The 13,509-nt window shown below is 33.4% G+C and overlaps 1 protein-coding gene across 1 annotated transcript in view; it reads right to left on the reverse strand.

The window, feature by feature from the left end:
• The window catches only part of LOC136033237 (protein FAM91A1-like), a 187,186-nt gene that overhangs the window by 137,497 nt on the left and 36,180 nt on the right, over positions 1–13,509 (reverse strand). Inside the window, exon 7 of the mRNA XM_065713951.1 lies at positions 9,821–10,040. Within this exon, the coding sequence (XP_065570023.1) occupies positions 9,821–10,040 (220 nt within the window). The remainder of the gene's footprint in view (positions 1–9,820; positions 10,041–13,509) is intronic.

A 13,509-nucleotide genomic window follows, 5' to 3' on the forward strand; every position in this document is an offset into this window, starting at 1 on the left:
CCACAGACAGACAACTTATTTTTATATATATAGATATATATATATATATATATATATATAAATATATATATATATACATATTATATATATATATACACACACACACACATATATATATATATATATATATATATATATATATATATATATATATATATATATATATATATATATATATATATATATATATCCATGGTTTTATGGACCATCCTTCTTTTACTTGTCCTACTAAAAGTAAAAAACGATCGAGAGGACATAGGAAAAATAATAGAAAAAATGAATTAGATGTACATATGCTTTCGATAGATCTATGCCAGCTACTTGAATCTAGGTGTATGATTTCTGTAATAAAATGTCTAAATAATTTATCCAAGAAGAATTTAATCAAACTTTTCTGGATTGTTAAGAATAATACAGCTTTTGATTATAATTTTAAAGTAATATGTGATACAATTTGCATTCTAACTAAAACGAAATTTATTTCAAAAAAGAAAAAGTTCGATAAGATTAGTAATAAGGATAACAGATTATATTTACCTATTAACTTTACTTGTAAACAGATTGAAGATATTAATTTACCAGAAATTTTAAATCAGCGGCATGTGAAACAGGCCCTTCCTAGTAATTTGAATTATAATGATAGTCCAGTTTTAACTTATAAATTTTCAAAAACTATTGGGCAAATTATTTTTAATTATAATTTAATACTAAAAAGACTAGATAATGATATAAATTGGAAACCGGTTTGTAATTGTAAGCAACTTGGCCCATTTGTAAATCCTACTTACAAACATGTTATAACAGGGGACTTGTCAATAATAAAGCAAGATGATCTTCAAATTATAATGAATAAAGGGGCTAATTTCCGTCTTTCTCATCATCTGAAACCATCGAGTGTTCTTGATAGCTTGGAAAATGATTTTGATTTATTTATTGATAAGTGGTGTAAGAAAGAGAATAAAAATAAAGAGAGTTTTCAAAGTTGGAAGAATTTAATTATTAGTAGAATAAGAAATAAAATATATTCTAATTTAAAAAATAGTAACACTAAATCATTATTTTATAATGCGAAGATTAAACAAGCAATTGCTAATCTAAAGAATGAATTTGTAATTGTGCCAGTGGATAAAGCTAATAATAATTTTGCCATAATTTGTCAGAAGCTGTATTGTGATATCTTAAAAAGGGAGTTATGCACAACTAATGTTTACGAAAAGGTAAATATAGAGGATGAGAATTTAATTGAAAAGACTGAAGAAATACTTTTTAAAATTTTTAATATTAAAATAAATGACAATGATAAAAAGTTCCCTTTCGTATATTGGACTGTAAAATTTCATAAGAATCCCCCTAAACCACGGTTTATTGCTGGAGCAGCTAAATGTCCAACCCGCATTGCTGCTACTGACCTTTCTTTAATTTTAAAGGAAATTGTAAATAAACTTAAAACCTATTGTTCTGGTATTAAAAAATTTTCGAATTTTAATCCATATTGGAGTGTTAATAATTCACTGCAGGTGATAGATTCTTTAACAATGGTTTCAGCTAAAAGAATTGAGTCTTTCGATTTTGCGACAATGTATACTAATTTATCACTTAATGTAGTGTTTGATAATTTAAAAACTGTTATCAAGAAATCTTTCCTCTTATCTAGTAAAAGATTCTTAAAAATAGACATTTATAATAAAAAAGCTATATGGACAAATTGCTTTAATACTACAGTTAGCTTGAGATGTTACAGCTTGGATATGATTTTTGAGTTATTGGAATTTGTTTTATACAATACTTATATAAGATTTGGGGGGGATTTGTACAAGCAAATTGTGGGAATTCCCATGGGGGGGAATGCCAGCCCATTTATAGCTGACTTGTTTTTAAGTCAACTAGAATATAAATATATGATGGATAAGAATAATCCAATTAATTTAAAACATGCTTTGTCAAATAATAAAAGATATTTAGATGATATTTTGGTCTTAAATTGTAAGGATTTCATTGATATTTCTAAAAATATATATCCATCAGAGCTTATTCTTGAGCCTAGTCATGGCGCTGGTCATGAAGATCATTTCTTAGATTTAAATATTAATACATGTGATAATAATAAATTAAGTTTTAAAATGTATAATAAAACGGATGATTTTGATTTTGAAGTGATTAGTTTCCCATTCCCTGAAAGTAATATACACTCAAATATCACATACTCAGCGTTTTTCTCACAGTTACTTCGTTATGCAAGGATTTGTAGTAATTATATTGATTTTAAAAATAGATGTAAAATCTTAAGCCAAAAATTGATATCAAGAGGTTTTTCTGCAAATAAATTAACTTGGAACTTGGCAATTCAAAAAATTTAGTTTTCATTATAACGAACTTTTAAATAAATATCAAAAGAATTATCTAGAAATACTTAAAGAAATTTTCTACTAATTTCGGAGGTTCGAGAAATGTTGTCGCGGCGCCATTTATTTTGAATTGTGTTTCTAATTGAGCGGATTTTCTTAAAAATTAGCCACATGGTAAAGATGAATTCTATAATTGTTTAATTCGTTCAGGTTTTTTGCAATGTGTTAATATTTGTGATTTGGCAAAATTTATAATATTTAGTTTACCTATTGTTGCTAAAGGGAGGGATATATTAACAGGATAAGCTTGTTTTGGTTTTACTTGGTTGTTTTACATTTGCTGTTTTTTTTTCTTTCATAAGCATATATTTTGGGGGTGATACCTGACGCGGGGATGCCATGGATATTCTGTGGTAGCCACAACACTGTGCTGGGTAGAGAATTTAGAGTGGCGAAACCCTATATAGGCCAGTGTATTCTCCTGATGAGCCCTTGTGTTGGGTGTTGCCTCTGAATTATTTGTCTATATTATTTTTTCTATTGTTTGGTAAATGACGACTTATACTTATTGACGACATGACTGCCTGTCCATGGATTATTCTTTATGGTTGATTGTGTGTGGCTATGCTGTTTGACCTATGTGATTGTATGGATGAGTAGGGTTAGGGCCTCATTCAAGTGCTGGTCTATATTAATCACTAATTTAGGAAAACAGTCTTCCTTTTCTCCTTCTGTCTTTCTGTCTCTTCCTTATGATATATATATATATATATATATATATATATATATATATATATATATATATATATATATATATATATATATATATATATATATATATGGTATATATTATATAGAGTAGATACGAAATATCGCTTTGAGTATCGAAACGTCCCTTTTAATTTGTATTTCAGTCCATACTTTTTTCCAGCCTGCCTAATTTTCCACATTTTACGTTTTCAATCCTTGTATTACTTAAATATGTAATTTTTGAACGACAGAACAGGTCCAACATCTGACAGCCTTCCACGCTACTTCTTACGCCAAGTGTGAAAATTTTAACTAAGTCAGTCAAAATTCATTCTGTCAGTCAAAACTGAAAACTGATGCTCTGGTTAAGGTAAGGATTAATCGCTGCATCGGTTTTTTTTCTAACAAAAAGTTTATGATGTCTTGTAGGCTTTAATAAAGGTGCTCTGGTTAAGCAAATAATCAATCGATATCAATCTAAAAAAAAAGTTTATGATGTATTTTAGGCTTTAATAAAAGTGCTCTAGTTAAGTTAAGAATTAATCAATCGCTACATAGGTTTTTTTTTCTAACAACAAGTATATGATGTCTTGGAGGCTTTAATAAAGGGAGAAAAATTCCAATTAAGCTACTTTCCAATTTACTCCCAATTAATTTCCATTTTTACCTTAAGTTGTTAAGGACATCAAAACAAAAGTTCTCCCACCTTAAGTAAAACTTTAGTAAAAGTTTTCTTTTCATTTTTTCAATATCATGAAGCGTACCAACAATACCACATTTTCATCAATGTTGCCACGTTTAGTCGTATAAATAAATATAGCAAAATTAATTGATTAAACTTGACAACGCTTTTTGTCCATAAAAATTCAAATATTAAAAATCAGTTGATTTCTGAAGACAACTACACTCCCAAAGGACGTTTATACTTTATTAAGCTGTTTGGAGCCATATTTTTCTAGCTTTATGTTTTATGATTCTTCATCCACCTTCCTTTTTTTTAATTTGCTGTCCGCGGCTATAAAAAATGGAGGTATTTTTATTTAAAATCGCAACTCCCGATTTTTCTAAAATCATTAACATTTGAATAGTTCCGTAGATTTCTGCTTAACCAATGAAAACAGTCAGATTTCATCTTCACTGCCCTCTTACTTCAAGCGGGGAACTTGACCCATTTAAGCCACTTGACCCGCTGCTACGAACAGTACCAAGGCCAGGGTTGCTACCCTAGTGATTTATCACTATTTCTAGTGATTTTTACATTGCCTAAACAAAAAATAACTAAATCAGCACATACATCACTAGATTATTGAAGAAAATCACTAAAATCTAACCATTTTTTCATGAGGTGGCAACCTTGACCGAAACACAACGCACTCAAATACAAATAGCCAGGTTGTTCCGTTTAACTATGGGGTCAGTAGTTGTGGAAGTGAATAAATCTACCTTCAATTTCAACAGCTAGGGTGGGAAGTGAGTCCATCAGTAGGAAGACCTACACGGAAAAAAAAATAGAAAGCTTGAGAGATAAATCTTGGATGAGAAACAGTATTTATTCTCCAAAATTCACCCCTGGACCCGCTACCATTAACTAGAACGTTTGAACCCCAGGAGATCGGAACACTCGAAAAAGGTCCGAAATTCTCTTTTCTACCGAAACGACTTCCCGTGGCAGATATAGTTTCCTTTCTAAAGTCCACTTTGGATAAACACTACCCATCTGTTTCTAACGCTGATGAAGTTAGGTCTTGTCTCACAAATACCCTTTTTAACAGTCAAAAAAGGTTAAGTTGCCTACTGCTTTCACACCGAAAATTTGCATGACACAAAAACATTATCTAGTCTCCGCAAAGACCCGTCTATTATGATAAACTAAGTATACAAAAGCAATTACTTGTTGTCATAGATACGACAGACTATGACAACGAAATCTTTCCACATTTAAATGACACAATTAAATATAAAACAATAACTCATGATCCTACTGATTACTTTGCTAATAATATTATAAATGAATTAAAGCAACTAAAACAGAATGGTAAAATCACCCCAAAGTTATACAATAAATTTTTCCCCGTGGTAGTTTCTGTCCAAAAATCTACGGTTTATCAGAAATACATAAACAAGGTATTCTCTTAAGATCTATCGTGGCATGTACTAAAGCCCCCGCTTCCAATATTGGAAAATGGCTTTGCACAGCTTTCAAACCGTTACTGCATTCCCAAAATTCCTATATTAGTAATTCGGCAGAACAGTTAAAAACCTAATAACAAAAGCATTTCGGAAAAAAAACAATATGGCAATTACTAGACGGATTAGCTTCTCGGGAATGCCGTAAAACGGCAATACTCTTCACAGGGTTTAACGATCTACTGAATCAAATGCCTTTTCGAAGTCCACGAAGAGTATATACAAGCACTATCTCCATTCGTTAGATTCTTCCAACATTGTGTGACAAGTATAAATGAGGTTGGCACAAGATCGTTTGGCCGATATCCATGCTGTTCTTCATGTAAGTGAGAATCAAGGATAGTCTTCCTAATATTATCATCGTGAAGAGCTTCGCAGGAATCGAGAAAAGATTGATTCCTCAATAGTTGCCGCATTTTTTCGCGTCTCCTTTCTTGAAGAGTTTGACTAGGGCTCCTGTTCTCCAGTCGTTGGGGAACTTTTCAGTCTGCCAGAGGAGCGAGAAGAAGGATAGCCAGATGGCCAGGGTTCGAAGCAGGCTTTAAAAAGGCGAGAAGCCGAGAAGAACTTTAGCAAAGGTCTTATCCTTATATGGTATACCGGACAAATGCATTAAAGTGATTAGTGCAGTGTACGAGAATAATACTGCTGTGGTTTGTGGTTTTTTATTAAGTCAGAAGTTAAGCAGGGTTGTGGTCAATCCCCCTTTACATGGATCGTTTTGATGGACTTTGTCTTAAGGGGCATAGGAAAGGTAATGGGAGACCCCAGAATCAAATGGGGAAGAAGTTTCCTAGACTTAGATTATGCTGATGATTTAAGCATCCCAGATGAAAGTGTAAGTAAAATGAATGAACTTTTAGAAGTTTTGCGAGTTCAGGGTCTTAGACTAGGTTTGAAAATGAATGTTAAGAAGACGTCATTGTCTGAAAATTAAAAGAATTTAAAGTGACAGTGACATTTTGATTCCCATTTGCTTTGGGTATAGAATATCAAAAACATAAATTGTCTTAATGAAGACAACACATGGAATTGATGTTAAGGCCGAACATCATCTTAATGATAAAGCGATTTTAGTTATGGGTTGTTGCGTTTATCTAAAGACATTTTCAAAGATTTAATAAATATGGTTCAGTGGCAAGGCATTAATAAATGTGGTTGCATGTGGTTCAATCAAGCCTTAATAAGTGTGGTTCGTTGGGTCACGAAAAGATTGATCAGGTCGGAAGCTTCACTTACCTTGGTAGTATCATTAGTAAAGACGGTGGGAGTCGTGAAGATGGTAAAAGTAGAATAACCAAGGCTCGGGTTTTTTTTTTCACAGTTAAAAAAAAAGTTTGGATGGATAGGAAGATAAGCCTGTGAAACAAGATTAGAATATTGGAAGATACAGCAATGACAGTGGTCTGAATGGCTCTGAAGCAAGGTCCTGGAGTGATCCGAAAAACGGATGAAGATTTACTAAATGTTTCCCAGAGAAATTGACTACGAATTATTCTGGGTACCCGGCTGACTGACCGTATTTCAAACAGTAGACTATACGAAAAATGTGGTTCAATTCCGCTTTCTATGGTATAATAAAAAAAGGTTGAGATGGCTAGGGCACGTTCTGCGGATGAAGAATGAGAGATTGTCCTTTTCGGCCAACCGTCTAGGGCTAAACGGAAAGCAAGTCGTCCCCGTGTAGGGTGGAAGAATATCATAAAGAAAGATTTAAAGGAAATAGGAACTTCCTGGGAGGGTGCAAAGAGGAAGGCTTTGAATAGATTGGGATGGAGGAGTGTGTGTAGCTGCGTTGGCCTCAGGCAACTTGGTACTGCGGTGAGTTGTTAGTAGTAAGTGGAATTCAACAAAAGGGGACGCAAGTGACTTGTATGAAAATTACATTGAATATAATATTTATGCTATATACAACCATGCAAATTATGCGACTTCTCAGCAGGGAATCTTCTAAGCGAGTAATTCACAAAATATATAAAAAATCATACAAAGAGATCCAAAAAAGATTATATGAAATTATACGAAAAAGTTGAGAAAATACAATTTAAATCATAAAGATGTGGTCATTTCTGGAGAGATGGGCCTTCCTTATGAGGGCACAGAGGGTATCTCAAAATTTTTAAATGACAAATCCTGTCAAATGTCACACTTTTTTTTCTACATAAGAAATCTCGATTTTGTAAAACTAAAAAAAAAAACAAAAAACAAAAAAATCCTTTTCTGGCAGATAAGCATTGCAAATACTTGGGAGGGAAGGAAAAGTATCCTTGACTTACAGTCAGTGCTTCCACTATCACAATTTTCAGGATTTCCTGAATTTTCTTACAGAAAATAACGGCCTCAAAAATCTTCTGGGATAATTTTCTGGGAAAATTCAGAGAACCCAATTTTCTTATGTGAAATCACCAAGTTCAAGAATTTTGCCAAGACCTTTCACACGTTTGCTGAGCCACTTGTCATAATCGATAAAGATAAATTAGAACAATGATAGAGTCCGTGTCCGAATTTCTCGACAGTTAGAGGAAAATTTATTTATTAACACTAAAATCATTCAAATAATTTTAAGAGAACTTTGAAAATTACCACGAGCTAGCACAGTAACTGTCGGCTTGGTAACACGAGGCTCAAAATTCGATTCCACTGCCACAAAGTTGGGGGACAGGCCTGTCACCTGACCCTTTAAAAAGACCCAGCAACTGAAACGTCGATTCATCAATGGAGGAGCCATCAGTTACCCTCAGCATCTTTATCTTTTATCAGCTCATCTTTTATCTTTTATCTTTATTTTTTACCTTTTAGCTTTATTTCTTTTAGCTTTATCTTTTATCTTTATCTTTTATCAGCTCAGTTGTTTCGAATAATTTATGGAGGGAAGTATATGGAGTGACCGGCGTTTACCCTCCCCCGGAAAATACCCTCGGGTGGCCAACATTTACCCTCCCCTCCCCCGGAAAATACTTCCCCCCATGGATAATACCCCCAGGAGAATACTCCCCCATGGAAGAGAGGAGAGAGCCAGATTCTCCATTTTCATGGAGAGAGAGAGAGCCAGATTTTCCGGTATTATTCAAAAGCGATCAGAAATTAAATCTTAAAAAAAACGAATTTTTTCAACTGAAAGTAAGAAGCAATATCAAAACTTGAAACGAATAAAAATTATTATGTATATGAAACGAGGTGTCCCTTCCACAGGATCTTACTCTTTACGCTGTAGTTTTGACTTTTTGTCCTAATTCCTTAAGAACGGTTCCTAAAGCACTTTAATAAGAAGAATAAGCTTTGTGTTAAGATTCTAAGGAAATAACTTTAGCTAAAAAAATAACAATAATTTCCGGGGGTATTTTCCGAGGAGGAGGGGGGGGGGGTATTTTCTTTCCGTGGAGAGGTGTTTTTTACAGGGGGATTACAGGGGGTATTTTCGGGGGGGGGGGTAAACACAAAAAGGTAAACGCCTGGAACCAGTATATGAATAAAGATTTTAAAGTGAGGAGACATCTTAAATTGATAAGCGTCTTGGCGAGCGTGAAACACCCAGAGAGAAGGAGGAGGGGGAAGGTTTTCCTTTATTTTAAAATTTATTTAAATGAAGATACAAATAATTCTTTTCAAAATCCGAGGGATGACTTGTTTTCTGCCTCCTCTTCCCACCAATTAGCAACCCAACCTTCACAATAAGCCAACTCCGGATAGTTAGAAAACAAGTCATTTGATATCAGCATTTTGTAATAACATACATGTTGGAAAAAATTTTCCCAGTACAAACTACTGAACATTAATTGCATTAAAATGAATAAAAAAAGGGGCGAAACACCATTTTCAGTAAATGAATAAAAAAGGGGAGAAACACCATTTTCTGTTTTCCCGCTATATGTAAACATAACCTTTTTTGAGTTGCCATAACCGATCGTCCGTTGCCGTAACCGATAAAAAAAGGGCCGAAACACCATTTTCAGTTTACCCGCTATAATGTAAAACACAACCTTTTTCGATTTGCCGCAACCGATCATCATCACCTTCGCCTTCATATACACGACCTTCATTGGGTTGGGTTCGTTGGGTTTAATTCGCGCCTACTTTTTGTTTGTTGTCTTTTTTCTCTATCTCCCTTAGTCAGACCTTTTGTATTAAAACAAAGCTTTTAATTCAATGATTTCATTGTGTTTCTGGACACAAGACTACAATACTTTGGTTTTGAATCAGTTATTTTGAATAACCACTGGACATTAATTGCAGTAAAATGAATAAAAAAAGGGCCGAAACACCATTTTCAGTTTTTCCGCTATAATGTAAAACATAACCTTTTTTGAGTTACCGTAGTCGATCGTCATCATCTTCGTCTTCATAAACACGATCTTCGTTGGATTGGGTTCGTTGGGTTCAATGCGTACCTACTTTGTCTTTTTTTTCTCTTTCTCCCTTAGTCAGGCCTTTTGTATTAAAACGGACCTTTTGATTCAATGATTTTATTATGTTTCTGGGCACTTGACGACCATACTTTAGTTTTTAATTAGTTATTTCAGATATAAAAAGATACTTACAGAGGAAAGATTTCCCATCATGAGGTAGGCTGTCAGAGTGGAATCGAACAAAAAAGCGATTTTTCTTCCAGCTATTGTACTTTTACCCTCGTCAAAAGAAATCCCATTGCTCATTGACTCCAGAGTCATCGACCGTTTGGGACTAGATAATTGCGCAAGCGCCGTGTCTAATTCCGACAATAAAAACTCAGCCTCTTCAAATGATCCCTCAAAAGGCAAGCTAAAATAACAAGAAGATTAAAAATACATACCCAAACAGAAATATCAAATTGATGGGCATGTTTTGTCAGAGATGCCATTTCCCTCATTGCTCTCAGCTGCAGCACTACAGCCACATAGAAACTATTTAAGACGGAAGTGGTTCGATTGAAAACACAGCTTTTATGCTATTATGAATCGCTAGTTTTGATTTCAAACCCAAAATGTAAGTTTTTACGGTCAAACAGTTAGTGGTAACGAACTGTAGTAAGGAGCGACCCGGCTCAATAGTAAACAAAACTCTAAAACCCTAAAAAAGGAATTTTGATGCTTAAAGATACATCAAAAGAATCGGATTTTCATGCTCATTTTAAATATAGAAGTCTCATCAAATTTAGTCTTTGTCACCAAAAGTTACGAGCGAGAAAATTGGCCTTATTTTGGAAAATAGGGGGAACACCCCCTAAAAGTCACAGAATCTTAACGAAAATCACACCATCGCATTCAGCGCATCAGAGAAACCATTAGCAAAAATTTCAAGCTCCTATCTACAAAAATGTAGAATTTTGTATTTCTTGCTGTTGTTGTTATGTTGTTATGAATCACAATCGCTTTTATGTGGTTATGAATCACTAGTTTTGATTTCAAACCCATAATGTAAGTTTTTACAGTTATGAACAAGATTCAACATGCATCAGCTGCTAGCGATTATTGCCACTTACTTTTTACTTTTTCTTATGTTATTGTTTTTTACTTATTATTATACTTATTATTTTTTTTTTTTTTATTGTCATTACCTTAAAAGAAAATCTTTATCTCCGGTGCATAAACGGTGCTTTTTTTTTAAACCAATTAAGGATCATATTTCAATTGAATAAATTATAACTGTATAAAGTTATCTAAACTTTTTTTTTAGCTCGAAAAAGAGTTTTGGCAATTAACTCGTATTTTTCGCAAGTAGCATATTCATAAGTAACATATTCGAAGTGTGAATATGTAAGATCGTACACTTACAGTACAAACTTTTACCATAAAGACAAATCGAGATAATAGTAACCATTACTGAATCAGCTTCAAATGGTTTTTTCTCACTACACAGTTTTTTTTTTAACGCGTTTTTATGTTTTTATTTAATCAGAACCGCTTTTCCTTCTTTGCTAGGTTGCAGCTACCGCTGCAACTATGACAGTTACTATACATTTATACAGTTATAAATGCGGCCTTCATAACAAACACTAAAAATTAACAATGGTACACAAAATACCAAAAGTTCGATTCCAATCCAATGGCAGATTTTTCACATCAGTTTTGTGATGATATTCACACGGATCACATTTTTTCATGACTTAACCACCCAAACCAACACCTAGTTACAGTAGAAGAAACATACTGGTCATTTTCGAGATTTTTTCATCATTCTTTCTCAGAAAATATCTATATATCCACCATATACCCTCCCGAGCGATTTCCCCAAATCGCTTTCTCATTTACTCCCGAAAGATAAAACCTCCCTCTTTTACAGACAACCTCTCCCAACCAAACCTTTTTCCCACCCAAAAATTTAACACGTTTATGGATCGAGTATTTTGCTTTATAGCTGGGAGGTACAATGTCTTAACAGAAATACTTTTTATCCTGTTCGTCTTGTTATTTACTTATCATTATTCTTTTATTATTGTTATTTACTTATCATTATACTTATTATTATTCTTTTTTTTTATATTGTCATTACCTTAAAAGAAAAGAGCTTTGCTTCGAAGCATATGTCAATATCTAAAACAGTGCATGGAACAAAATAAAAAAAAAAGCTTTAAAATTTAATCCAGTAAAAAGCAGTCTTTCGATTCCAGATGCAGAGTCACATACATAACTATTTAAAGCAAAACAAAAAGAATGCACATACTTGGTCTTTAAGTTGATTAAATAAAAAACAAAAAAAAATTTCAATTGAAAGTAAGGAGCAACGTTAAAACTTAAAACGAATTGAAATTACTCTGTATATGAAAGGGGCTGTTCCCTCCTAAGCGCCCCACTCTTTATGCTAACGTTTGACCCTTTGTCACAACTCTACTTTTTAAAACAATAGAAACACTTTAGTGGAAGATCTAAAGTTTAGGAGGGAACAGCCCCTTTCATATACGGAGTAATTTCTGTTCGTTTTAAGTTCTAATTTGGGGGAAAATAATTTGGGAATTTATTTTGGGGAATAAATTAGCGTGGAAGGGGGCCTAGGTGCCCTCTAATTTTTTGGGCACTTAAAAAGGGCACTAGAACTTTTAATCTCCGTCAGAATGAACCCTTTGGTGACATTCAAGGACCACTGGGTCAATACAATCATCCCTGAAAAAAAAAATAAATAAATAAGCACGCACCCGTGATTGGCAAAAAATACGAAATTCCAAATTTTTGTAAATAGACGCTTGATACTTCTACAGTAGGGTTCTCTGATACGCTGAATATCATAGTGTGATTTTTGTTAAGATAATATGACGTTTAAGGGGTGTTTCCTCCTATTTTCCAAAATAAGGTAAATTTTCTCAGGCTCATAGATTTTGATGGGTAAGACTAAATATGATGAAACTTACATATTTAAAATCAGAATAAAAATCCGATTCTTTTGATATATCTATTAGTATCGAAATTCCTTTTTTTAGATTTTTGGTTACTATTGAGCCGGGTCGCTTCTAAGTGCAGATCATTACCACGAACTGTTTGATTATTTAATAACATTTTTTTTTCGAAAAGCAGAACCTTTTTTTGACAAAATAGCCAAAAACTATTTAATATTGGATTCAGACTCGGTGTCAAAAATCACAAAAAGAAAATCTTGGGTTGTTGAGTTGTGACACTAAAACTGCATGGTATATGTTTTGATTCAGATTGGTGTCAAAAATCACAAAAAGAAAGTCTTGGGTTGTTGAGTTGGGACACTAAAATTGCATGGTATATGAACTTTACGATTGAATATTCGCCAGAACAGACTTTACTAAAAAGTCTTTACTAAAAGTGGGAGCAACACTTTAACTTTTTCCTGTAGTTTCCCTTTTTGCCTTTTCACTTTTTATTCAAACTATAGAGCTTTTTTAATTAGGCCTCACAGATTATTGAGACCCAGTAATGACCCCTTGTTTTCATTAAGTCAGCTCCGGGTCATCAGCCTCCCTTCTTCCCTCCTCCGCCCTAAGAGCCGTCATGTTATAATATCTAAGAATTGCGCATAAATTTGGTACTTTAAAAATTGCAATGGTCTTGTTTCTTTATTATACATAAGATACTTAAAAGTACAATCTAGCTGCTTTGAAATTAAATTTGCATAATTTTTAATACTTGTAAAATGTATTTGTGTTGTGGGTACAACACTTTAACTTTGTACAGATGAGTTCGGAACTGTGCAACATATTAAGTCTGAATTTCACTTTCAAGTTTGCAGACTCACCTTAGACTCTGATTTTCATCACAAGAACGGTTGCACCACAACGGATGCCACCACT

Source organism: Artemia franciscana, chromosome 11 (assembly GCF_032884065.1).
Source record: "Artemia franciscana chromosome 11, ASM3288406v1, whole genome shotgun sequence".
NCBI classification, from domain to species: Eukaryota; Metazoa; Arthropoda; class Branchiopoda; order Anostraca; family Artemiidae; genus Artemia; species Artemia franciscana.